The sequence below is a fragment of the Phocoena sinus genome, chromosome 11 (genome assembly GCF_008692025.1).
Source record: "Phocoena sinus isolate mPhoSin1 chromosome 11, mPhoSin1.pri, whole genome shotgun sequence".
Classification (NCBI taxonomy): Eukaryota; Metazoa; Chordata; class Mammalia; order Artiodactyla; family Phocoenidae; genus Phocoena; species Phocoena sinus.
In genome coordinates this window covers 51125934-51153873 of record NC_045773.1, presented here as the reverse complement: position 1 = coordinate 51153873, position 27940 = coordinate 51125934, and the positions used below count along the sequence as shown (strand labels likewise).

Here is a 27940-nt window from a genome sequence, read left to right as displayed (position 1 = left end):
ATTAAAAAAAAAAATCACTGTCAAGACCAAGGTTAAGGAGTTTACTCCCTATGTTTTATTCTAGGAGTTTTATGTCTTACACTCAAGATTTTAATCCATTTTTGAGTTGATGTTTGTGTACAGTGTAAAACATGGATTCAGTTTTGTTCTTTTGCATGTGGATATACAGTTTTCCCAACACCACTTATTGAGAAGACTATTCTTTCCCTATTGTATATTCTCATCTCCTTTGTCACAGATTAATTGACATATATGCATGGGCTTATTTCTGGGCTCTATTCTGTTCCACTGATCTATGTGTATGTTTTTATGCCAATATCATAATATTTTGATTACTATAGCTTTGCAATATAGCTTGAAATCAGGAAGTGTGTTATACCTCCAGCTTTGTTCTTCTTTCTCAAGACTGCTTAGCTATTCAGGGTCTTTTGTGGTTCCATACAAATTTTAGGATTTTCTATTTCTATTTTCTATTTCTGTGAAAAATGCCATTGGAATTTTGATAGGAATTGCATTGAATCCATAGCTCACTTTGGGCAGCATGGACATTTTAACAATATTCATTCTTCTAACCCATGAACACTGAGTTATCTTTCCATTTATTTGTGTGTTCCTAAATTTCTTGTATCAATGTTTAATAGTTTTTAGTGTACAGAGCTTTCATCTCCTTCATTAAATTTATTTCCTAAGTATTCGTTTTTGATTCTATTGTAAAATGGGATTGTTTTCTTAGCCCATAGTTCATTGTTAGTGTATAGGAATGCAACTGATTTTTATATATTGATTTTGTATTTTGCAACTTTACTGAATTCATCCATCTTTCATTATTAAAGCCAGTTATAAGCAAGATTAAGACTTTGGACTCTCTTCCTGAGTCTACTATGGAAGGACACAAACATACAGTACACATACTACACTGTGTACACCTGTTCTTCATGTATATTATTAAAGCCTACAGCACCAGATATTCCCACCCATGAACTAACCAGGTCCAACCCTGCTTAGCTTTTGAGATCAGGTGCATTCAGGGTGGTATGGTCATAGACACACCAGTTTAATTTCAATGTTAAAAACAGATATGTATACCAAAAGACAAATGACAAAATGGTAATGCAAAATATATGACAAAAGAATGATTTTATTAATAAAGAATACTTTTTTTTTTTTTTTTTTTTGCGGTACGCGGGCCTCTCACTGCTGTGGCCTCTCCCATTGCGGAGCACAGGCTCCGGACGCGCAGGCTCAGCGGCCATGGCTCACGGGTCTAGCCGCTCCGCGGCACGTGGGATCTTCCCGGACCGGGGCACAAACCCGTGTCCCCTGCATCGGCAGGCGGACTCTCAACCACTGTGCCACCAGGGAAGCCCAAGAATACTTTTAAGTCAATAAAGATGAGTAATCCAATAGAAAAATGGACGAAGGATAAAAATAAGTATCTAACAGAAGAAAAAAAAAACACTTAAAGAGTTTTAATTTTACTTATTAAATACTAAGACTAAAAGCATAATGAGATACTACTTTTCATCTAACAGGTTAATAAATATTTAAAAGTAGGATAAAGTGTAGTGTTAGTGATGGTGTGAAGAAACTCTCACAAACTGTTAGTGGAAATAAACATTAATGTAAAATTTTGGAAGGTAATTGACTAACATATATCCACATTTAAAATGCACATACCCTGTAATCTAGTAATTCCATTGTTAAGAATTCAGGAATATTTTCCAATTATTTTTTGTTTACATATCGCTTTGGATGCATTTATTTGTAAGTAACAGAAAATCCAATTTAAACAACAATGGAGGTTTACTAGGCCCTGGACATAGATCCCAGACACAAGGTGGGCTTAGCTCTGGTTTGATTCAGCATCTCAGTGATATCTTTGTTGACCCAGTTTCTTTCTAGCTCTCCTCTCTGACTTCTGGCATGTCAATTTCATCTGAAGCCTAATTCTCCATCAAGGTCATAAGATGGTTGTCAACAGCTTCCAAGGTATAGTGGACATATGCATGCTTAATGGCTGCAAGGCACCTTTGAAACCTTTCCTGGGGTTGTGGGGAAGTTCTCCATCTTATGAGTCCTTACTTCACCAATGTGGAATTCAGAAATTGTTTTCCAGACTCTCCTGTAGCTCTGCCAGTATGTTCAAATGGTTCTTGGTGTCAAAAAGTTGCAAAAACCATGCAGAGACTCCCTGGCAGAGGTGACAGTACTACCTTCAGAAGCAGCAGTGGTGGCGGTTCAGGCCCCCCAAGGGCCCCTCATTATCTGCTAGCGGGGTAGTCGTGCTCAGTGGGGAAGCAGTGGTGTTTTCCCCGGAGCAACAGGATATATTCTGCCGTGTGTCCTATAGTTCTCTGGCTTTCCCAGAGATTCTGCGAAGTTTCTGATATCTTTTAATAAATTCTCTTGCTGCTTAAACTATCCACAGTTCATTTCTATTGCGCACAATAAAGAACTCTGACGTACAGAAACATGTTTCCTCATCCACATCTAGGGAAAGAAAGGTCACTTTCAGAAATTCTCTCAAAATAGCAAAGAAATTCCCTTCTCTGAGACCTCTGGCAAACCTCTTTCATACCTCAATAGCTAGAATTGGGTCTTTTTTTTTTTTAAATTACTGAGGCTTGAGGATGGGATTATACTAATGATCTAAGGCCTGAGCCACATCCTTATCTGTTAAGGTTTAAGACAAAGGACAAAGAAAAAAAAAGGACAAAGAGAAAGGTGAGGATACCCAGATGAGGATTAGGATACTTAGAGAAGGGTGAATAGGTGAAGGTATACAGGAGGTAGGAAGACCTCAAAGTCTACTGGACAGAGTACAGTGGTCCCTTGGTATCCATGGAAGATTGGTTGCAGGACTCCCATGGATATCAAAATCCACAGATGCTCAAGTCCCTTATATACAATGGTGTAGTACTTACATATATCCTATGCACATCCTATCATATACTTTAAATCATCTCTAGATTATTTATAATACTTAATACAATGTAAATGCTACGTAAATAGTTACCATCATGGTAAATTCAAGTTTTGCTTTTGGGAATTTTCTGGAAGTTCTTTTCCAAATATTTTCAGTCTACTACTAGTTGAATCCATAGATGGGGAATGCGCAGATACAGAGGGCTGACTGCATGACTGCATGATTCTCAAGAGTGACTCTCACCCTCAGTACAACTGACATTTTGGGCAGGATGCATTTTTGTTGTGTAGGACTGTCTTGTGTATTGTAGGTAACATCCCTGCCTTTACCCACTATACACCAGTAGCAACCCCCCAAGCCCCAAGTTGTGACAACCAAAAATGTCTCCAGACATTGCTAAATGTCTCCTGGGGGGCAAAATTACCTGAAGTTGGAACCACAGGGCTAGATGAATACCCTGGGGGGGAGTGTGGTGGGTAAGGGCAGTGGAGTCCTCTCATACTCCCAAATTAGGGTGGGGAACTTCGACTATTCAGATCCTACAAAGTACAAGGTAGGTGAACAAACTCACTGCTACTGGGAGTTGTAGATGAGATTCTTTTTGTTTCTACGAAAGGTGTTGCAGGTGGCTGTTGAATCACCATCTCCAAAAAAACAAATATTATTTTTCATAGAGAATACAGCCTAACTGCAAAGTGGAAAATATATACTTTCTCAACTGCCCTATAATTTGCATGGCCACATCTCTCATAATGAGGTATTACACATTATTCAGAGAGGACATTATTCATCTATCTTGCCTCCAGATGTATCCTCTTTGCATCACCCCTGAGTGATATTCCTTTTAATTCTCTTAGCTACTCAAACATTTGGCCAAAAGGTTTGAAATTATTAGTTCAAAATTTAATCTTGTAGTTTCTCTTTTGTGATGGTGGTTGCTGTGTTGATACATAGATTTTTTGGGTTACCCAACACATAGATATTAAAAACCTGTAACTGTAGCTTTAGTTACACTTTTTTTCTGGACAATTTTATCCTTTAGCATTATGAAGTGTTCTTATTCATATTTATATCCTCTTGGCTTGAATTGTCTGATATCAAGATGATAACCTCTGCATTCTTATTGTTTCTATGTGCCTGGCATATCTCTATTTCTATTTATCCTTTCTGAATCACTTTGTTTAGGTGTACTGCTTATATGTGCCATGTTGGGGTATCAGTTAGCTTTTGCTGTATAACAAACTGTGACAAAACTTAGTGGCTTAAAACAAGAGCCATTTATTTAGCTCATGATTCTGTGGGTTGGTTGGGCATTTGTGGTCTAGGCTGGCTCAGCAAAACTCTGATGGGCTTGCTCATGTAACTAACATCAGCTGGGGGTTGGCTGGTGGCTGAATGATCTACAATAGCCTAATTCTCTTGTCTGCCAGTTAGTAGACTATTGGCTGAGGATAGGGGGATGACTGGGCCATCTTTCATAATCCAGCAGGCTGGTCTCTACAGAGAGATCACAGGGTTTCAAGTGCAGCAAGAAGGAACAAGCTCTGATGGCTGAAGTGTCGGCTTGCATCACGATTGCTAATGCCCCATTGGCCGAAGCAATTTACATCAACAACCCAGACTTAAGGGTGGTCAAACAAACTCCAGTTCTTGATGAGAGGATCTACAACATCACAATGCAAGTCATAGACGAAGGGAGAAGAACTTGTAGCCAATTTTACAATCTATCACATTTGGGTTTTCCTTTTTGATTCAATCTAAAAGTCTTTTTTCTTTCAATGTTGATTTAAACCCAATTACATTTATTACATGACTGTTAGGTTTGATCTCAATTTTTTATATCATCCTGTGCTGTATTTATTGTGTTGCTATTTTTATTATGTTTTTGCCTGTGTGGCCTGTTTGCTCTTTTAAATTTTCTTTTGGTTTTAGGAAAGTTTATATTTTTGTTTCAATGGTTATCTTTATAATAATGCCTTTTAGAAAATTATTTGGTCCCCTTTTTCTTTACTTCCTTATACTATTTGATTTGTCAGCTTTAAATGATATTTGTTGATATAATTTAGATAATATCTTTTGACTCCCATCTATTATCTATTCACCAATCAAGTTACTTATTTTACTTTTCCTGTCTGATGTTTGCAATGTACTGTGAAATGGATCCAAAAACGTAAGGCAGATTAATGGATGGATGGATAGAGGGATGATTAGATAGAGAGAGGTGTGATAAAGATAGATATGTGTGATAGTAAAATGTTAATGTTAGAAGCTAAGTGGGTGGGTATGTAGGTGTCTTCACTGTAAAATTCTATGCTGTGTTTGAAATTTACAAAATTAAAACGTTGGGAGAAAAAGAACATAGGAGCCAGCCTAAAGGTGCTTCCATTGGCCAACTCCTGGACAAGGTAGAGCATCAAAATAAATAATGATAGCAGTGGATTATAATCTACTGAATAAAAATCCATGAGTCTGTACTGATATAAATAAATATGTAACTGAATAAATTAATAAATTGGAGAGAAAGGAAAAGTTTTCCTTATAGAATAATGCCTACTAATAAACATAGGAGAAATGATGGATTAGAAAATCACCATTTTGCCACTATCATAGCAATATAGTGTCAGGTGAGAATCATCAAAGGATGCTAAAACTAGTAAAAAAAAGTTTAATGAGGAACAACACATTAATATAGTCTCAAAGTATATTTCCACAAATTATTTATTAATTACAAAGAGAATATAGTAATTTTTCAAACAACAAGGATTTACTATATAGTACAGGGACCTATATTCAATGTCTTGTAATAACTGTATTCAATGTATAATGGAATAAGAATTGAAAAATGTATAATGGAAAAGAATTGAAAAAAAGAATATCTATCTATCTATCTATCCGAATTACTTTGCTGTACACCTGAAACTAACAAAATATTGTAAAGCAACTATACTTCAATAAAGTATACTTCAATAAAAAATTTTTAAAAATAGGAATTTTTCTAGAAAGAAACCTGGTAGACACAACCTTAAACAATTAGTGTTTATTGTGACTGTAAACACCAAGAGATGCACAATGATTTTATTTCCTTTGCTTTCCTTAGTGTCACAGTCTTTTCTTCTTTGTAATAACTCTTAGTTTTTTCTGAAAGCTCCATCACATCAGGTATTCTATCTAATCCCCCTAATCTTTCTTTTTTTATTTTTTTGGCCACGCCACGTGGCATGCAGTATTTCAGTTCCCCGACCAGGAATCGAACCTGTGCCCCCTGCAGTGGAAGCATGGAGTCTTAACCACTGGACCGCCAGGGAAGTCCCTCTCTAATCTTTCTTTTTTTCTCTATGGGACCTTCCTTCTGCAGACCTTCATCTTCCTGTTTTATCTGGTCTGGCTACTCTGCTGCACAGCTACCATTGTAGGGCTTGCCTCCTGTCCTAAACCCCATCCTATAAACCATCTCCTGAACTATCTTCTATGAGTGTGGAACCAAGAACTTTGTAAATATATACAATAGATTGACATATTGGTTACAGAATTCTCCTGATTTAAATTTTGCTTGGCACACAGTGGAACCTGAACAGATACTTGCTGAATAACTTAGTTTGGCCATCCACACGTTATTGATACTTTCCTTTGTACCATGAAGCTTACGGGGAGGGTTTGGTTTTTTGTTTTTTTTTTTGTGGTACACGGGCCTCTCACTGTTGTGGCCTCTCCCGTTGCGGAGCACAGGCTCCGGATGCACAGGCTCAGCGGTGATGGCTCACGGGCCTAACCGCTCCGCGGCACGTGGGATCTTCCTGGACCGGGGCACAAACCCGTGTCCCCTGCATCGGCAGGCAGACTCTCAACCACTGTGCCACCAGGGAAGCCCTTGGTTTTTACTATATGATCATAAATATTAAATAAGTAAAGATAAATGAAATCACACATGTCTGTGTACATGCATAATTTTCTTACAAGGAAACTCAAGTATGTTTAATATGAAGAAATACCAATAACCATTTACTTACTGCTCCCTGAATCTGAAACAGAGAGCTAGTGTATGCCGGAGGGAACAGACTAAAGAAACCGCATATAACTCTAAAAGCAAATTAACAAAAGCAAGGGAGAGACGGTGAGGGAGCTCCTCTTCAACTTTGGATACTACTTAAACACATAACTGGATTTTGGTGAAAACAGGAGAAACCTGCCCTCGAACGTCGAGATACACACAAGATAATACGCACAGCTGTCCAGAATTATTTCTACTCTGTAAAGCAATTCTTTCAAAATAATGCTGATATTTATTCTCAGAAGTTATCTTACCCAAGTAAAACAACTCCTGTCTAAGAGACACTGGTGGCAAAGGGCAGGTTATTTAAATAGCTGTGAATGGTATTAGAGAACTGGCAGCTGGTGGAAATATGATCATTAGTATATGGGATGAGAATGGGCTTGCACAGGGAATAATTCTACATAAAAAGTTTAATAGTTTCCCTATTTCTCTTAAAAAAATTCGAGGCCACGTGGACCTCGAAATTTACACACCCATAAGTGGAAAGTGGGTAATTTTCTCTTCTTGCATTTTAAATTTTTTAGAAATATGCAAATAGATTAAGGAGACAAATAGTTCTCAAGCATGTTATATGTTGCAAAAAACTGAGTGCCCTGCCCCACACCATTCCCCTTTCCATTCCATACACATGATGTGTCTCCCAGGTGACATGTGGCAGTGGGATCTTAGTTCCCCAACCAGAGATTGAACCCTTCGCCCCCTGCAGTGGAAGCACTGGACCGCCAAGGAAGTCCTCTCCATCCTAATGTTATTGGTTTCAGCAAGTCTATTTGAACTCTTCTACTCCATGCCTCCTTTCCTGTAGGTCCTCCCCCATGACCCCCCAACACCCTTAAGTTTACCCCGAGAGAGTGGAGTAGGGGAGTGAAGACACCTCATTTACCTTTTGCCCTTCGCTTTCTCTCTCTTAGACCCTTCTTCTTAGCACCCAAAAGGGCTTTCTCTTTCTTACATTGCAGGGACTTCCCTTACATCAAATCCTTGTACTATTTACCCTCTCATTTACTGTAAAAACTCTTTGTTACAGTCCTCTGGGCTTGGCTTTGATAAACTTCTTTTCTCCTCAACAAGGCTTCGCTCCTCCCCAAAATCACAAGTGCTTACTTTCAGGCTACTGTCTCAACATGGACTTGAAAAGCTCTATTTTGAAACTCAAAGCTGTTTTCAGCAGGGTTCTGTCCATCCAGAGAGGTTTATTTCCATTGGTTCAATCAGTGGGGGTAATGATGGGCTCACCGGAACCAGGGATTATCAGGGAGGAAAAAACCTATAGATTTAATATTCCCTGAAACGTTACACTGCGGATACACTCTAAGAACACATTTTATGAAGTTTCATTACACAGATGGAAAATCAATGTTACCATAAGCGAGTTTGGAAACAGTGAAACGTATCTTTGGAAAGCATCACTAGGGCTCCCTAACATCCAGTTCTCCCTTCCCTCCTGGGCATACAGAAGACCACCCTTCCTGATCCCATTCCAGTCTGACGGAGCTATGTGAGAAGTTCTAGACAGTGAAAGGTAATGAAAGTGAGAGGGCAGAGGCAGTGAACAGTTGCTATGTGATGCTACAGATTCCCTCTTCCCATTTGAAATTGGAGTCTCAAGACAGTTAAGCTACAAGATCAAACTCGTCTGAATGACTGAGACACTGCTTGGAGGACAGCGACCCTGGACAGTTGCTTGTCCCACAGAAGACTTTGCATGAGCAAGGAACAAATGTTTATTATGTTAAGATGCTGAGATTTTGAAATTGTTTATTATCAGAACATGAGCTAGCCTACCCTTATATACCCTCCTTCTTTGGCCACTGGCCTAATGCCTATTTAATGAGGGTATTGAGGGGAAAGCTGTGTTATTTTGATAGCAGAAACCTTTTTATTTTTTTGCAAGCAGTGAAACTCATTGACTCATTCAAAAATATTTACTGAGTTGCCTACTAAGTGCCAAGTACTAGAGACTTAACAGTTACAAAACAAACACAGTTTTTGTCCTTAAGGAGTTTACATTCTAGTGAGAAAGTCAGAAAAAAATTAATCAGGTAACAAAAAACCTGCTAGTTAGGATAAGTGTTATGAAGCAAATAAACAATGGCTGAGTTAGACACTAACAAGGGGGGAATCTACTTTAGACGGTGTTATGGGGAGGAGACATTTCTTCCAAGATATGAAGAAAGGGGTAAATTATTTCAGGTCATATGAGGAAAGAAAGATCTCAGTGAGAGTTTGAGAAACTGAAGTAAGACCAACATGACTGGGCAGTAATACATGAGGAACAAGTGGCAAAACATAAAGTTTGAGAGACATGCAGAGACAGATCATGTTTTATCAGATAAGATCACCTTAATCTTTCCTCGATCAATGCCAAACTTAAACACATCTATATTCATTTCCTTTTTCCCTCCATCTGCCTCAACAAATGACACATCCCTCATCTTTCTGACAGTTAATCCCTTCTCTTGTACCCTCCCTACTCTGGTTACCCTTTCCTCTCCTCTTTTCATGCACTTGGCTCCTTTGGTTATCCTCAGCTCTTCTGAATCTTCATTCTCTCCCCAGTGGATCAGTCCTGTCAGCCAACCTACAAAATACTATCTTCTGTCTTAAAAAAACACATAATCTGATATTCTATTTCCTGACAGCTTCTGATCTATTTCTATTTCTTTGTGTTCCTTTCTAGGCCCAGAGGCTTAAAATTAATTTGTATGCCAACTGTTGATTCCCAAACAAGATCTCTTCTTGGAGCTCTAATCTCATATACCCAATTGTCAATTTAATGACTCCACTTGAATGCTTGGTATAAACACTTTCCATCCTCTGGGCCCATCAGTGGATTATCCATCCGTTTTTTATATTTTTTTAATATGTCAGTAAATGATTCCACTGACAGCTCAGATGTTCAGGCCCCAAATCTGGGAGTCTGGCTTACTACTGCTAATGCTAGCTTTCATGATCCCTTGCCTGGATTTCTGAAATGGTTTCATGATTTGGCTCCACGCTTCTACCCTGCCTTCCTCTAATACATTCTCTACATAGCACCCAGAGTGGCTACTTTATTTATTTTAACCTGGAACATTTTAACTAAAATAAACTTTTAAAAATTAAAAAAAACTGTGGCCAAATAAACTTTTGTAACAAAAGTAGTATATATTCTGTAAAAAATTACACAAAAAAGATAGGCAACAAATAAAGAAAATAAGACATTTCCACTTCTAAAGATTACAACTGCTAATTCCTTAGGGTATAATCCTTCTAGATCTTTTTTCATAGTAAATAAATACACATATGTGCATTTTATAATCAAAATGAGATATTGTAACATACATACTGTTTTGTGACTTGCTCTTTTCAGTTAATGATCTCCACCTTTCCATGGCAATACATTTTCATCTCATATTCAGTCCATCTATGTTCAAAGTTCTTCAATTGTCCTGAAAACGCATTTCATAGCTGGTCTGTTCAAATCAGGATTCAATCCAGATTCTATGTCCCTCAAATTTCTTTTACAGAGCAGTGGCTTTTTTATAACTATAATTTTTTAAAGAGATGGGGTCAGTTATTCTGCCTAATGTTCCACCTTCTGGATTTGTTTGGTTACTTTTCATGGTATCATTTAGTTTGCTCTTCTATCCCCTGTACTTCTTTATAAATTGTGTGTTAGATGCAAAGAATTGACAGATTCAAGTTAAACATTTTTGCCTGGAATAGATCATAGATGACGATATTGTATACTTCATATGACATCCCATCAGATTGATGCACAGAATGGCCTTTTAAAAATGTATTGATAAATTGTATCATGTCACCGTTTCTTAAATGGCATTTATAGCCTCCTTTCCATTTATTCTACAATACAAATTCTTTAACTTGGCTTACAAGGTTCTGAACGATTTGATGCCTGTTTACTCTTCCAACTTTATTTCATCCCATTCTCTACTTGTTTATTAAGTTTTTGCCACACTGTTTGCTTCCACTCCCTGAACATGGGAAGTGCTTGCCTCCTAGGGCCGTTGCCCCTTGGTCTGGGAGGCTCTCCCCAGCCACTACTCTCCCGGCCACTCTTCCCTTCTCCTAATGTCAAGCATCTTCTCAAATTGCAGGTCTTTTAAAGTTCACCTCCTCAGAAAAGACTTCTCTAATTATTTAATAATTATTATTGTTTAAACTAGGTTCTTTCGAGGGACCCTCATACCCTTACATGCCAAGCACCCTACTTTTTGTACCAAGATACTTTTTTGGTCCACCTTAATATCTGTGTCCTTACCTGACATTAAGCTGCACAATAGCCAGGACCTTGCCTACTCGGCTCACTGTGCACACGGTATTCATACACAGCAGCCCGCTGAATGAATTACCATAGGTCACAATAACCCTGAGGCTGCCAGGTCTTGGACGGGTGGCTGCAAACTCGCGCACGTGGCGGTAACTGGAGCACTTCCCCGGGAAATTGTTAGAGCGGAGGAAGAATTATCTTTACGTGAAAGCACTCTGCCCACCTGCCGAGGAAGTACGGAGGAATGAGAAAATTACGCCTGTGGAGAAAGCCGGCGCCGTAAGGCTGGGCGCAGGAAGAGTGGGGCCCCAGGTGAGCAGCGCCGGCGCCCGGTCTCCCTCACGTGACCGGAGGCGGCGCGCCGACTGCGCCTGCGCGATAGCTCCCGGAAGTGGCCAGACCCGAAGCGCAGGCCGAGCGGAGCTCTGTCAGCCCGTCAGTCCGCCCGTCCGGTACCCCGCGCGCCTCGGCCTTCGTCGCCGTCCCGCGGTCTTTGGCCAGAAGGGCGGCCGAGGCGCTCGCCATGGCGACGTTCGTCTCAGTGCAGCTGAAGAAGACCTCGGAGGTGGACCTGGCCAAGCCGCTGGTGAAGTTCATCCAGCAGACGTACCCGAGCGGCGGGGAGGAGCAGGCCCAGTACTGCCGCGCGGCGGAGGAGCTCAGCAAGCTGCGCCGCGCCGCGCTCGGCCGCCCGCTGGACAAGCACGAGGGCGCGCTCGAGACGCTGCTGAGGTGGGCCTGGGGCCGGGCGGGGGGAGGCCGTCGGCGGCCTGCTGCTCCCCTTGCTTCCTTCTCTCTTCCTGCGTCCCTCCTTCACACCCACTGCCCGGGCCGGCCGTCCTGCCCCTGGTGGCCGGGCGCGTAGGTGTGGTCTGCATTCCTTCCTGCTGAGCAGGAGCGGCCTCGAAGGCCCCGGGGACCCGACCCGCTTCCCCTAGCTGCCCGCCCTAGCCCTTGGTCCACCGAGGCTCGGGCCGTCGGCCACCTGGGAGGAACGGTCAGCCACGTACTGATCTCTCTTGCCACATTTACCCAGAACTGGTTTTCTTCACTTTTTGGTGGGGGGAGGGGGTCTCTGAGACTCCTCTCGTCCCCAGTTTTTGCATCACTGCGAAACTTTCTTGGCCAGGTTTGGATTTCGTAATCGTAGTTGCTTCAGGGAAGTGGCAGAATTGGAACACTGGAACCCATGTTTATTACGTACTACCCTGTCCACCGGAATGAGCCATCTTCCTAGGTTCATCGTAACTGAACGACAAATGGAGAATTCCATAGGTTAGGAGCTGCCATTATTTGAAGTTAAACTTGAGTGACATTAACGTTCAAGATAGATTGCTTTTAATCAGTTTGTTCACAAACAGGTATGCAGATATTGGAGTAAATTTGTTATCTTAGCAAATGTTTATTGAGTTCAGGCTGTATTTAAGGAGAGTTCCTTTTGTAGTTCTTTCTAGTTAGGATGGCAGAACATTTTTATAGCACTTTATAGTTAAAAAAATTTATTTCACCCATCTTGTTAATGATCTCATTTCCTATGTGTAACATATTCTCCTTGTTTCACAGGAAAAACACAGCTGTATTAGTATGCAGGTAGGAGCAGCTCAGGTCAAACTAGCTTAGTAACTGCAAAGTCAAGGAATATTGCTTCCTTATCTTTAGGCATTCCAGGAGATCATCCTGCCTCTATGATGATTACCTCTTAGGAGAGCTTTGTTTCTCTATTGGGAGAGATGGCCACTGGCTCTCCTGTAATTACAGTGGTCTTAGCACTCAGGATCTTGGCTCTCCTGTAATTACAGTGGTCTTAACACTCAGGATCTTAGGTAAGAGTGCTTTTCTCCTACACCCTGGCGAAAGTCCATGGAGGCCTCTGATTGGGTTGGCTTGTGCCCATGTATGATGGTGGGAAATGGCCTAATTTAATTGCCCTTGTCTGAGTCACTCTGCTGGTTTAATTTCTCCATGCAGCATGGATTAAAGTAATATTAGTATGGACTGGGGAAGAGCTGGTTCTCCAGAAGGAGGCTACTGAATAGATTGCTTAGAGAGATGATGACCCCTTGGTGTCAGTTTTAAAGATAAGACTGTTGGGTTGCAAAGACCACTAACTTGATACTTAGTATAAGCTTTTTAAAAAGTTAGGGCTTCCCTGGTGGTTCAGTGGTTAAGAATCTGCCTGCCAATGCAGGGGACACGGGTTCGAGCCCTGGTCCGGGAAGATCCCACATGCCGCGGAGCAGCTAAGCGCCACAACTACAGAGCCTGTGCTCTGGAGCCCATGAGCCACAACTACTGAGCCTGCGTGCCACAACTACTGAAGCCCATGCACCTAGAGCCCATGCTCCGCAGCAAGAGAAACCACTGCAATAAGAAGCCCGTGCACCACAGCAAAGAGTAGCGCCCACTCGAAGAGTAGCCCCCGCTTGCCGCAACTAGAGAAAGCCCGCGCGCAGCAACAAAGACCCAACACAGCCAAAAATAAATAAAATTTAAAAATATTTAAAAAAGAAACAAATATAAAAAAATTAACCTATGAATACTTAGCCATTCTTTAGAATTAACATACTTAAAAAAAATCTCCAGTACAATTCTTATGTAGACATGAGTGGCATTCAGTGACGATTTTTCATTAGTAGTATTAAAAAAGCTTAGGTTGTGTATAATGTACATATGAATACATTAGGTTTGGTCTCAGCCCTTAAGGAGTGTGTAGTCTTCAGAGACTAAAAGATGAGAGAATAGTGAGTAGTGGTTCTGTGAAGTTTAAAACTTTGTTCATTTGTTCATTCCTTTAGTCTTTTCCAAGGTGTAAATGTGAGAACTGTTCCTAGGTTCTAGGGCTGTTGAGGAGATAGTCTCTTTGAAACTATTTCTTTAGTTGTCTGTATTATCCTCATATTAACACATTTGTTCAACAACTACGCTTTTTTCACTTCTTGCTGTTCTAGGAGAGTTAGGGTAAACTAATAGATATTAGTACAGTCTATTAAATGGAGGTGTGTACAAAAGTACCTTTGGTATACATGCTGTAAAAATGAAACAATTGTGGGGTGTTCATCCAATCAAGCAGATTGTCTTACTTTTAATAATTATATTTGGATAATTGTGTAAACTGAACATTAATTTACATATTTTAAACTTAATGAACTTTTAAATAAAATTTTAAAAAAAGAGGGCTTAATCTAATTCCTAAAGAAGAGAAGCTAGCTTGGTAATGATACACAGCTCTACATATAGGTTCAGTGACTTGCCTTTTTTATTGTTACTAACTTCTAGATGACCTATTAAAATTTCCTAAAATATACATTTATGAGTTATAATATTAAGAGTGAATGTCATCCTTTGTAAAGTGACTTTAACTACAAATTGATTAGGAGAGCCTTGGTAAATAGTGAATTTTACACTAGGTGATCAGATGGGAACCCTGCTGGGTTTTTTGGGGGGGGAGGGGGAAGTTCCAGATACCACCTTCCATGTCTTTTGTTGTGATTAGTTTCTTTAGAGAGAAAGCTTCCAGTCTCGTTCCATGAAAAAGCCTGGTTGTCAGCTTTCTGAAATTTGGTCAGGGGGAATGGAGGTTGAGGATCTCAGCAGTCATGTATGCAGTTTTTTATATTACCTGTTTTAGTTTTATATTATTTATGTTGCTGTGTTAGGGGTGAAGTCATCTGCGTGTGGTAGATCTCAAATTGTCAGTGAGTTAAATTATGATTTTAGGACTTCCCTCGTGGCTCAGTGGTTAAGAATCTGCCTGCCAGTGCAGGGGACATGGGTTCGATCCCCGGTCTGGGAAGATCCCACATGCTGTGGAGCAACTAAGCCCGTGCACCACAACTACTGAGCCCGCACGCTGCAACTAGTGAAGCCCGTGTGCTCTAGGGCCCATGTGCCTCAATTACTGAGCCCATATGCTGCAACTACTGAAGCCTGCATGCATAGAGCCCAGTGCTCCGCAGCAAGAGAAGCCACTGCAATGAGAAGCCCGTGCACCACAACGAAGAGTAGCCCCCACTCGTTGCAACTAGAGAAAGCCTGCATGCAGCAATGAAGACCCAATGCAGCCAAAAAATAAATTGAAAAAAAATTATGATTTTACTCTGTGTGAAAAGTTGGTGGATGGGTAGTTCTGGTAGCCTAGGGATGGTGTAGTGGTTCTGTGAAGTTCATCAGGCTCAGGCTCTGGCTCCTCCAGTGAGCTGCTCTGTAAAACCTAGAGTCTTTGCTCTCAAGGTCCGGATAGCAGTCATACCCAAGTTTTAGGAGGATGGAGGGAGGGAGAAAGAAGGCAGAGGGCTCAGCCTCCACGATGTTTCCTGGAAACTGCCCCGGAATACCCTGCTCATGTGTTATTGGCCATTATGTGTGTCCACATCTAATAGAAGGGTAGGATAAGTAAAGGAATTTTTAAGAAAATTTTTATCAGAGTATAGTCACTTTACAGCGTTGTGTTAGTTTCTACTGTACAGCAAAGCGAATCAGCTATATGTATACTTATATCCTCCCTTTTTTGGATTTCCTTCCCATTCAGGTCACCGCAGAGCATTGAGTAGGGTTCCCTGTGCTATACAGTAGGTTCTCATTAGTTATCTATTTTATACATAGTATCAATAGTGTATATATGTCAGTACCCATCTCCCAATTCATCCCCCTCCCCGTGTCCATATGTTTGTTCTCTATGTCTGTGTCTCTATTTCTGCTTTGCAAATAAGATCATCTATACCATTTTTTTAGATTGCACATATACGCATTAATATACAATATTTGTTTTTCTCTTTCCGACTTAACTTCACTCTGTATGACTATCTCTAGGTCCACCCACGTCTCTACAAATGACCCAGTTTTGTTCCTTTTTATGGCTGAGTAGTATTCCATCGTGTGTGTGTATGTGTGTGTGTGTGTATATATATATATATATATATGTTACCACATCTTCTTTATCCATTCTTCTGTTGATGGATATTTAGGTTGCTTCCATGTCCTGGCTATTGTAAATAGTGCTGCAATGAACATTGGGGTGCATGTGTCTTTTTTTTTAAATAAATTTAGTTATTTTATTTTTTGCTGCGTTGGGCCTTTGTTGCTGTCCCTGGGCTTTCTCTAGTTGAGGCAAGCAGGGCTACTCTTCGTTGCGGTGCGTGGGCTTCTCATTGCGGTGGCTTCTCTTGTTGCAGAGCACGGGCTCTAGGCACACAGGCCCAGTAGTTGTGACGTGCAGGCTTCAGTAGTTGTGGCTTGTGGGCTCTAGATCATAGGCTCAGTAGTTGTGGTGCAAGGACTTAGTTGCTTCGCGGCATGTGGTATCTTCCCAGAGCAGGGCTCGAACCTGTGGTACCCTGCATTGGCAGGTGTATTCTTAACCACTGTGCCACCAGGGAAGTCCCCGGTATATAGTATTCTTGTTGACATTTTTTAATAGTTTGTAATTTTAGTTTTCTTTAACTCAAGAGTCCTTTATATGGATTTTGTAAAATTTCTAAATAGCTGTGTGTCACTTTTTTGTGGGTTAATACTTAGTTTGCTGCATTATGGTAGTATCTTTTTCATTTGTAAAATAAAGGTGATGGAATTAGTTTCATAATTTCTGAAATTTTATCCCAGCATTAGTGTTTTACAGATCAAGAAAGAAAATATTGCTGCTCCATTTTACTTCTCAAGCTGTTGCTTACATTCTGATTGTTGCTTAAGATATTGAGATAATATTAGTCCTAATGACGTTGCTACAATTTGTTAATAAAACAGTGTGGGGAATATAAAGATATATAATACCTGACCCTTGGTCTCAAGGAGTATCTGTAGTAGCCAGACCTTAAATTGGCTCAGTAATTTTATTGTGCATAAATGAATAAACTTGAAAATTTAAAGGAATATTTTAAATCTCTGCTTTTCTGTGTTCTGACTTTTCTAATGTTTAATAAATAAAGTAGCTTGTCAGGATTTTCTTCACTCTTTGTAACCCTAGAGAGAATCTTCTCAGAATCTTCTGCACACAGGAGGTTTAAGCCACGCAGCTAGCTTTGTGATAGAGTTAGACTAAGATCTTGACTTCTTGACTCCCGATTTACTTTCTGCCGTACTCTGCTGCAGTAGTGCTTCATTAGTGATTCTTCATGAGGTAAATTGGGCAAAGAAAGAAGTGTGAAAATAAGGTTCAGGAGGCATCTGTTAACTTTGATCAATATCTGGCCCAGCTCTCTTGTTTCTGTCTCTGGTTGGTGGGCTGGGAGTTGCCCAGCCCTCAGTACTGGCTGGAGCTGGATGGGTTACGTGAATTTGCGTTGCAGTATCACTTTGCCTAACGTAGATTGGTTGTTCTCAGTCTTCACAGCTTCCCCTTAAAAAAAACTTTAAAACTAGAATTTCTAATGGGAATTTGTCCTGTACCTATCACTGGTATATTAAAAGAAATATATTTATTTCCTTTTTATTTCCCCATGATTTTAAACGTTGAGTTCTTAGATATGTGCTCTAAAGTGATTGAGTTTTATGAAATACTGGAGAACATGTAAAACACTTATGAATAGTTGTAAAATAAGAATCTGTAGCTACCGTTTTTCCAACATGTGCAGTGTGTCCAGGCAATATTTTAAGCTTTGAGTATATATTGTATCATTTGTCCCTCATGCTTAAATTAAATGAGGTTTTGCCCTCACTTTAGGAAGGGTTTAGAGAGGTTGAGGAGTAACTTGCATGCAGTCACACAGCTAAGAGTTGGTGGCGTTGGGATTCAAACTCAGGGTTGTCTGACTTACCTTTTTATGTTTAGGATTTTATAGTTAATTTTTTTTTTTTTACTTATTTTTAAAATAAAATCTTTAACGGTACAGATTCTTTTTTTTTTTTTTTGCTACACCAGTACTCTGGTGTAGCATACTGCCTTTCTCTCTCCCCACTTGTGGAAAACTTGCAGCCTAGCTCTAATTTGTTAGAGGTACACCCTGGGATAGAAGCTGCTGATTGAGTAAAGCATATTTAAATGATAAAGAGAGGGGTGTGGTAGATTCTCTTGTTCTGCTCTTGTTCTGCTCTTGTTCCGTCTCTAGAGAGCTTTGATAGCTGAGAATTAGGCTGAACTATGAGGGGTCGTATGTGGTAGAATTATATTGAAAGGATAGCTTACTGTACTTCGTACTGTAGGAACAGCATTTTCCCTGGGGTACCTGCAGTTAGCAATGGCTATTTTCTTTTGAAAAGCATTAGTTGGTCTCTTTGTTGGAGTTTACTCCATATTATGAAGTCAGATATTATTGATTTCCAATGAGTGTTGTACAGTACTTATATTTCATTTTTTCATACTTACATTTCATATTATATAACCTGTCTTAAGACAGCTATTTTACTTTGAAGATTCCATCGCGTATCTTCCTAGTCATTTAAATGTAGGATAATACATGCGCTGTTACCCCACATACGTTTTCAGAGTTGACCCCAAAAAGCTTTGGAGTAAATAGGGTAGGTATAAAATTTTAGTACATTCTCTTTAGCCTTTCTTTTTTTTCCTGATTCACTTGCAGAGCAAGTAGCTTCATCTCCTCCTACTTCCTTCCTTGCTGTCTGTAGAGCAGAGGCCTGCCCAGCTGCCTGTTTTTGTATGGTCCAGGGCACCACTCTAGCGTTGTGAGCCTTGGAGAGTTAGCTGGGGTGCTCCCCTCTGCCCCATCCTCCCCTTTATTCCAAGTGTTTGCTTCTCTGGCCAGTAGCCGTGCCTCACTGCTGCCCAGGGCTTGCTCAGGTGGCCTACACGTTGGGTTTTCTGCTTGGCAGTGGCTTGGCAGTGAATGGTGTAATCTCACACCGGAACTTGGTGACTCAGCAAATTGCCCTCTCTCCTGCCAGCTGTACCAGCTGCCCAAGTTTGAGATGGCTGGACTCTCTGGCAGGAGAGAAGGGCGTGCTGATATTTGAGTGTCACTGGGGCAGAGAGTGAAACAGACTGTATTCGCCACTACTCACCTCCCTCCCCTGGGCTTCTTAACACCAGACTGGATCCTCTTCCCTCAGAGAAGTCTCCAGCTAATGGCAATTAGATAGCTGTGTACTTAGTGTACCCACCATCTGAGATGGCCCAACCCAGGTAAAAAGCACCCAGGGCAGGGCAGGAGTTTTCTTTCTTGTTATAACAAGTACCTACATTTTATCCTTGATTTTGCCTCTTTTTTGGCTAAGCCTAGAATAGCCCTTTTCAGAAAAAGTGTGCCAGTCCCCGCCCTATAGCCCTGTCGGCTTCCTTGCACATTGTTGCCTCAGGGTCTTGGTACTTGCTAGTCTCTCCTTATGGACACGTTCTTTGGTAGCTCCTGTTTATTACCAAAACAGAGAATCTCAGGTTTTACTTTTCAGAGATTAAAAAAAGCTGCCTTTTAAAAACTTTGCATTTTACTGATTCATTTGTTTGGAGCTAGCAATGAAACTGAGCAAATAGACCCAGTTTCTGTTACAGTCCTTTGAGAGAAAAGACATTAAACAAAGTCCCGCAAATAAATATATTACCAACTGTGGTAAATTCTGTGAAGGAAAAATTCAGGGGCCTAAGATTATAAATATGGAGAGGGGAACTAATTTAGAAAAGGAGTGAGATTGAGTGCCTCTATCATTTCTGCCACCACCGTGGATCATCTGTTTACTGGATTACTGCAGTAGCTTTCTGACTTGTCTGTACTTATGCCCTGGCACACCTGCAAGTCAGTTTTCTACATAGCAACCAGGGTGACTCTGAAAATGGATTAGCTCGTGTTACTCTTGTCCAAACCCTCTGGATGCTTCCTCCTCTTACTCTATAGTAGAAGCCAAAAGTCTTACAAGTTGCACTCCAGGCATCATTACTTCCTTGATTTAATGTCCCACGATTTTCTCCAGTGCTCACTCTCTGGCCATATGCCTCCTAATCATGGCAGAGATCTTTTCAGGCATACTCTGGTCTCAGCTTTTTGGCACTTGCTCTTCCCTTGACTGGTAATGCTTTTCCCTCACATCCCATCACTTCCTTCATGCCCTCTCTATTATTCATGATTGTTAAAAAATTTTTTATGTATTTTATTTATTTACTTTTGGCTGCCTTGGGTCTTCGTTGCTGCGCATGGGCTTTCTCCAGTTGTGGCAAGCGGGGGCTACTCTTTGTTGCAGTGAGTGGGCTTCTCATTGTGGTGGCTTGTCTTGTTGTGGAGCGCGGGCTCTAGGCGCACGGGCTTCAGTAGTTGTGGCACATGTGCTAAGTAGTTGTGGCACATGGGCTCAGTAGTTGTGGCTCGTGGGCTCTAGAGTGCAGGCTCAGTAGTTGTGGCACATGGGCTTAGTTGCTCTGCGGCATGTGGGATCTTTCCGGACCAGGGCTTGAACCCATGTCCCCTGCATTGGCAGGTGGATTCTTAACCACTGCACCACCAGGGAAGCCCCCAGGATGTTTCAAAATTTTTTATTTTTTACTTTTATGTAGTCAAATGACCATGTTATCTGAAAAAACTACAGCCTTCTCACCTCACCCCATACACATACCTTATTTCTCTCACTTCTTTAAGTGCCACTGCACTTAGCACTATCTACTTTACTACATTTTTACTTTATCTTGTTTTGTCTCCCACTCAAAAAGTAAGCTTTACAAGGGTGCAAATTTTTAAATGCTTATGTTCTGCTGAATTCCTATGTCCTAGAACTGTGTTTGGTGCATAGTAAACTTGTAGTATATGTTTGTTGAATGAGTGAATGAATGAGGACAAGAAAAAGGGGAAATTGTGATGGGAAAATTTCCAGGTATGGGGGAAAAAAATGGGTGAAAGCCCTGAGCCAGGAGAGAGCATAGCATTTTAGTGCCTAGAATGTGTAGTGAATATTCTGAGTTGAGGCTGGAGAGTTGAATGATGTCAAAAGTTTTGGATGTAATTATAAGTATAATGGGAATGCAAGAATACTCTCCTACATAACCAAAGTACAGCTTTCAAAATCAGGAAATTAACATTGATTGAATATTACCATTTAATCTACAAAACTCATTCAGATTTTGCTGATTTTCCCAATAATGTTGTTTACAGGTCCAGGATCTAATCCCAGATCTTGGCATTGCATTTAATTGCCTTTTTAGTCTCCTTCAATCTGGAATAGTTCCTCAGTTTTTCCTTGTCGTTCACCATGTTGGCATTTTTGAAGAGTACTGGCTGCTTACTTTGTAGAATGTCCCTCAGTAAGGGCTTGCCTCATATTTTCTTGTGTTTTACGCATTTGGGGGCTCTAGTACCACCCAAGTGATGCTGTGTTCTTTTTAGTGCATATTAGGAAAAACACGAGGTTGATTTGTCCCATTGCTGATAATGTTTAACTTTTATCACTTTGTTAAGATGCTGTCTGCCAGATTTTTTGGCCTTACAATTAATAAGTTATACTAATTAGTATTTTGTGGGGAGGTACTTTGCAACTTTGTAATATCCTGTTTCCATCAAACTTTTGTGTTTTAGCTTCCATTAATGATTTTACCTGAATCAGATATTATGTTATGAAAGATGCCAAATGGTGACATTTCTCACTTCATTGTTTCTTCTAGATTTATTAGTTGGCATTGTACAGTAGGGTAGAGCTTTCCCTATTCACCTGTTTGTTTTGTTTACTTTAGAACGGTGTTCTTATTTTCCTTAGTGGGTTATGATTTGTTATTTATTTGAATTATTCTGGACTTGGCTAGTAGGAGCTGCTTAAAGCTAGTTCCTGTGTTCTTCTGACATATCCTCATCATTTTTTGAGTCCTTAACTTCCTAGCATAGCTAGATGTTTTAGGCTTGCCGCTTGAATTTTCTCAGTTGCAGCCATGGAGCCAGCAATTTCTCTAAGGACTGGCTGGCTCCGTTTAATGCATAGTACTATTTATCTGGCCTCTAGGTGTGCTTATTGCTACTTAGGTATTATTGCTTCTAGGACCTCTCAGCATATACATTTAGGAAATACATACACACACATATTTATACCTCTTTTGTATCTGTATTACATTGTATTAAAAAATGAGTTCACACTGTTACCTCCCGTTCCGATCCAAAGCCAGCATTTCTTCTAGCTGTCCACCTTCCCATGCTTGTAACTCCTTTCTCTGGTAGTTAGAAGCCTGACTCCCATTATCTTCATTGTATTTACCTAATTGCTCAATTCTTCCTCTGTGTAACCAAACTTGTGGCCATGGCAGCCCCAAACTTGATCTCTGACATGTTGCTCCCACCCCTCTGGAAAACTTGGCCTCAGAAATAACAATTGCAAAGAGCCATGGTGATGGGGGTGGAGGAGCAGGGAGGTGATAAGGGAAGGAAGAAAGATTACAGGCCAGTTAGAAAGCTTGGCCTTGGACACCCCCCCCAACCCCCTTGCTAGCTCAGAGGTCAGCCTGATAGGGGAAGACTGCCTCATGTTTGATAATCATTCTGGCTGCTGTGTGGAGAACACATTGAAGAGAATGAGAAAGGAGAAGAGGAGACAGGGCGACTGGCTAGGGAACTTTTGGATTAGTTTACATTCAAGGGAGAGTGGAATTGTTGACTGTGTAGCAGTGGTGGAGATGGACAGGAGAGGACATACCCAAATCATATGGGAAAGTTGGTAAACCTGTTTTTAATCAGTAGTTTACCAGAGGTGTTAATCTGCCCAATGGATATAAAGTTATCTTAATAAGAAATAGTATTTTAAGATATACATTGGTTACCTAGGCAGATATTAGTTTGCTTTTAGCCAATAATAGTTGATAAGTATTTTTCTTTGGTGGTAAGAGGTTTTTTTTGACAGTTTTTTCATTGCATGCATTTTAGATACAGGTTTACACATTAAAAGACTGTGTGGGACTTCCCTGGTGGTGCAGTGGATAAGGTGCTGCGCTCCCAATGCAGCGGGCCTGGGTTCGATCCCTGGTCAGGGAACTAGATCCCACATGCATGTCGCAGCTAAGACCTGGTGCAACCAAAAAAAAAAAAAAAAAGACTACGTTAATTAACTTTAAAATGGCTGATTGAAATCTGATTTGTGGTCCACTCAAAGTTAACACGTATAATTTTAGTGTACTCCAGTTGTGTTTACATAAATGTGTGTAATATTTAGCTTTGGTAATTTAAAATTTTGACCGGTTTTTATATTTAATTAATAAATTATTTTTAAGGTTCTTTTTTCTTCCTGTTTTATTGAGATATAATTGACACATAGCACTGTATAAGTTTAAGGTGTACAGCATAATGGTTTGACTTATATGCATCATGAAATGATGACCACAGTAAGTTTAGTGAGTATCCGTCATCTCATATAGATACAATATTAAAGAAATAGAAAAAAGTTTTCTTTTAAGGTGTACAGCATAATGGTTTGACTTATATGCATCATGAAATGATGACCACAATAAGTTTAGTGAGTATCCGTCATCTCATATAGATACAATATTAAAGAAATAGAAAAAAGTTTTCTTTTCCTTGTGATGAGAACTCTTAGGATTTACTCTCTTAACTTTCATATAGAACACACAGCAGTGTTCATTATATTTATCATGTGGTACTTAACAATCCCTAGTACTTATTTATCTTGTAACTGGAAGTTTGTACCTTTTGACTGCCTTCATCCAGTTCCCACTCCCCTCAGCCCCCCACCTCTGGTAACCACACATCTGATCTCTGTTTCTATGTTTGTTTTTGGAATATAATTGACCTACAACACTATGTTAGTTTCTGTCACACAACATAGTGATTTGATATTTTGGTACATTTCAAAATAATCACCACAAGTCTAGATGCCATCTATCACCGTACAAAGGTATTACATAATTATTGACCATATTCCCCATATTGTACATTCCATATTCGTAACTCATTTATTTTGCAACAGGACATTTATACCTCTTAATCTCCTATGCAGTAAGGAAAAGACAGCCTCTTCAATAAATGGTGTTGGGAAAACAGGACTACTTTCTCACACCATGCACAAAAATAAATTCAAAATGGATTAAAGACTTTTAAATGTAAGGCTTGAAACCATAAAACTTCTACAAGAAAACATAGTACGCTGTTTGACATGAGTCTTCGTAATATTTTTTTGAATATGTCTCCTCAGTCAAGGGAAACAAAAAGAAAAATAAACAAATTTGCTCTTTTTTTAGATACTATGATCAGATCTGTTCCATTGAACCCAAATTCCCATTTTCTGAAAACCAGGTAAGTCATTAATTTTAATTTGTTTTAAACTTATATGATAATGGTAAATAACTCATTTCCTCCTACCCATGGTATTTTATTAAAATAAATGGTGCGTCTTCACTATCCCTAGGTTTTTATGAGACTTTAAAAATACAAATTAGAAACTTTTAAGCCCATTGTAAAGAGTCTCTTGGAAATTCTATTCATGCCATTCCTCAGTCACATCTGGGCTCATTTAGTGCATTGGACTGCATTTTTTTTCTTGCAGTTTTTAATCAATAGGATCTTTTGACTAATATAATCTGTGGTGCCCTTTCCTTTGGTTTTTACAGAATAAAGGAAACTGTATGATTCAGGGAGTACTAGTCTCATTTTATATGCTTTAAAAATTATTTGCACAAGTTATATTTGCATATGAATTTGCAGATACTATGATTAGATGTTACACTATAAGAATGTCAATCTTACTTTCTCTTAAAGGCTAGATATTGAAAATGCTGATGATTTATTACAGTTTTATTTGGGAGACTTGTTAAAAGTTTTTGTGTGGCATTTCTAAATTTTAAAATAGTTCATACAAAATACTTTAAACATTCTTGTACTAAAGTTTTTACAAGTCAAATAATATGGTAAGATTTGCTTTAAAATATTCCAGGAGAAAAAGTATGTGTGTAGTGGGGTTGGGGTCAGGAAGTGAGGGTAGATGAACCAAGAAGGGCAGAAGGCTAAAACTGCTAATGGGTGTATGGGAGTTCCTTGTGTTATTCTCTCTAGTTTTGTGTGTATTGAAAATTTCTCTAATCTAGAATTGAAAAATTTTGTATTGGATTGCAATACATAATTTAAAAGAGGCCAAGTTCTTTTTAACCTTCATGTGTGGAATATTTTAGAGTAGAGTGAGATGCAGTTTTTAATTAAGTAAACTTTTATTCGTATACATACATAAAAGTGAACAGTATCATGTATATAGCTTGAATCTTCAGAAAGTGAATATATATGTATAACCACCACCCAGATCAAGAAATAAAATATTGTCTCATTTTATCCTGGAAAGGTAATCATTCTCCTACTTCTGTCATCATGGAATAGTTTTAAATTTTATCCTCTGGGAAACCTGTAGAGCTTACTTCATTGCCTTCACTTCTCTTGGCTTATTTGATGATCGTTTATTAAGTATCTGTTCTGTTCAAGCCATTGTGTGTTTGTAAAGATGAGTAAGATTGTGTTTTCTGAAGAAGACAATAATGTATTCAGTTATTGAGGCAGAATGACCATTTGAAATATCCTAGTGCCAGTATCTTACTTTCAAAAAAGAAAATTTTATGGTCCACAAAAAGGAAAAGGAATTGGTTGGTTAGAGAATATAGTATTTTAGATGGGTTGAAGCTTTTGTCCTTTTCTTCACTGTGGATTTTTCTTTGAAAGAGACTTAATATTTAATGAGATTCAGGAAGGTAACATGAATTTCTTTTCTTTTTTTCCTCTTTTTATCAAGATCTGCTTGACATTTACCTGGAAGGATGCTTTTGATAAAGGTTCACTTTTTGGAGGATCTGTAAAATTGGGTATGTAATTTTTAAATAAAAAATGATAGGAAATTTGTTCTAAATACTTTGTATTGTTGTAGGTTTCTAAAATTGCTCTCCTTATGACTCTTTGTAAATAATAAAAATTTTTATGTTTTATTTTCTTTCTAACTTCAACTTTTAATGAAATTTCCGAATATTTGTAGAGAGCCTACACCTTGCCAGGCACTGTCATAGTTTTAAAAATGAATAAGATAGTTGTACTCAGTCAGGTTGGGAAGGTAGCTATCATTCTAAAATATTGTAGAGAGTATATTAGTCTGTGAACAAACTTCCGGGAGCATAGATGAGGGAGTGGTTAATTCTGCCTGTTTGAATGCAAGTGATGTTTAGTGAGGCCTTGAAGGATGAATTTGGTTTTTCCAGGTAGAAAATAACATTACAGGTAGAATATTATAACTGAAAGTCACAAGGCTTTTTGATCTACCAGCTCATCATGTTAACCTTTCTGTGTGTTAACTTTCTCCTCTGTGAAGTGGGGAATAGTACTGTGAAGTACTGTTTATTTCATTGGGTTCTTCTGTGGATAAAATGAGTGAATATGTGTAAAGTCCTTAGAACAAGGCTCAATAACTATTAGCTACAATCAATAATATGGGTATTATATTACATATGAAATACATATATATAATGTGTATGCATCATAGAATATATATTATATAATATTATATAACAGTGTCATATAGTGTGTTACTATATGTAATACATATTGATATAATTATTGTTAAGGCTTGAAACCTTAGGTGAATTGGGGATTATGGAGGGTGAAGACATTGGAGAGTAGATTGTGAAGAGCTGTAAGTGTACTGTGAATTTGTGCTCTTCCCTCTTATATGTTGATAGCTTATTCCACCCAGGCACTGTGGAAGGGGCTTTACACATATTATCTTAGTAAATTCCTTCTCAGCCCAATGAAGAAAGGCACTGTTATCACCAGTTGCACAAACTGGTTTAGAAAGATTAAGTGACTTTCCAAGATCATATGGCAAAGATTTAATGAAGCCAGATATAACTCCAGAAAGCCTAAGTCCAGAGACTAGAGAGAAATAGACCAGTTAGACTGGTGAGAGATGAAGAGATTTGACTAGGTATAGTGTATGTGGGTCAAGGAAGGGATGGGTTTGAGAGAGGGTTCAGAGATGAAACTGATGGATCTGCTGGCTGGCTGTCAGAAGAAAGAGTAGGAGTTGATGTTTGACTCTAAGGTTTGTAACTTGGTTTGACCTGTGGCTAATTATTCCTTTCAATAGACAGGTTGAGTTTGACTTTTCTGTGTTATATCTGGGTAGAAGTTTCTCTTTGGCATTTAGAAATAATATATTTAAAGCTCAAAAGAGGTCGAGATGTAGATTTGGGAACAATTTTCATTAAAAGATAATAAATTTATCTCCTCTGGTAGATTATAGATTGGGAAAAATATGAAAGCCAAGCTAGGGAATACAACGTTCAGGGGAATGAGAAGAAGAGGTTCCTGGGAATGAGGTTGAGAAAAGACTTTCAAATCTCAGAGGAACCAGGGTGAAATAGAGACAATGGGATTGAATGCCAGAAGAGTTTCAGAGATTGTGTCCAGTGGTTCCCAAATCTGGCTGCATATTACAGTTATCTGGGGAGAATGTTAGAAATACAGATTATATCTTTACAGACAAAGATACAGAATGCCAGATGTGATAGGAGGACATTTCAGGGTGGGCCACTGGAATTGATACCTTTGAAAATACCTTCAGGTGACTCTGATGTCGAAATGTCATTGACAGAGTCATTGTGGCCGAGGTCAAGAAATAGAAGGTTGTAGAATTCACTGGATTTGGCAGAGAAAGAAGTGTCACTAGGGGCATGCTGAAGTCAGATTGCGTCACGTCAAGGGGTGGACTGGAAGTGAAGTGCAAGCAGCATGTGTGGGTTTCTCAGTTCAGAAAATATACAGTAAAGAGTTGGGGACAAAGGGAGTGTTATGCTGAGAGGGAG

At 39.4% G+C, this 27940-nt stretch overlaps 1 protein-coding gene across 3 annotated transcripts in view; it reads left to right on the top strand.

Annotated features, from left to right (window-relative positions):
• The first annotated feature begins 11628 nt into the window (after window positions 1-11628).
• The window catches only part of PDCD6IP (programmed cell death 6 interacting protein), a 62095-nt gene continuing 45783 nt past the window's right edge, over window positions 11629-27940 (top strand). For 2 of the 3 annotated variants that reach the window (XM_032647551.1, XM_032647550.1), the window contains exons 1-3: window positions 11630-11982; window positions 24350-24404; window positions 25882-25951. In XM_032647551.1, the coding sequence (XP_032503442.1) occupies window positions 11774-11982; window positions 24350-24404; window positions 25882-25951 (334 nt within the window). In that variant the 5' untranslated portion in view covers window positions 11630-11773. Of the gene's footprint in view, window positions 11983-24349; window positions 24405-25881; window positions 25952-27940 lie in introns of all 3 variants that reach the window. The other variant, XR_004352068.1, reaches the window with a different exon arrangement.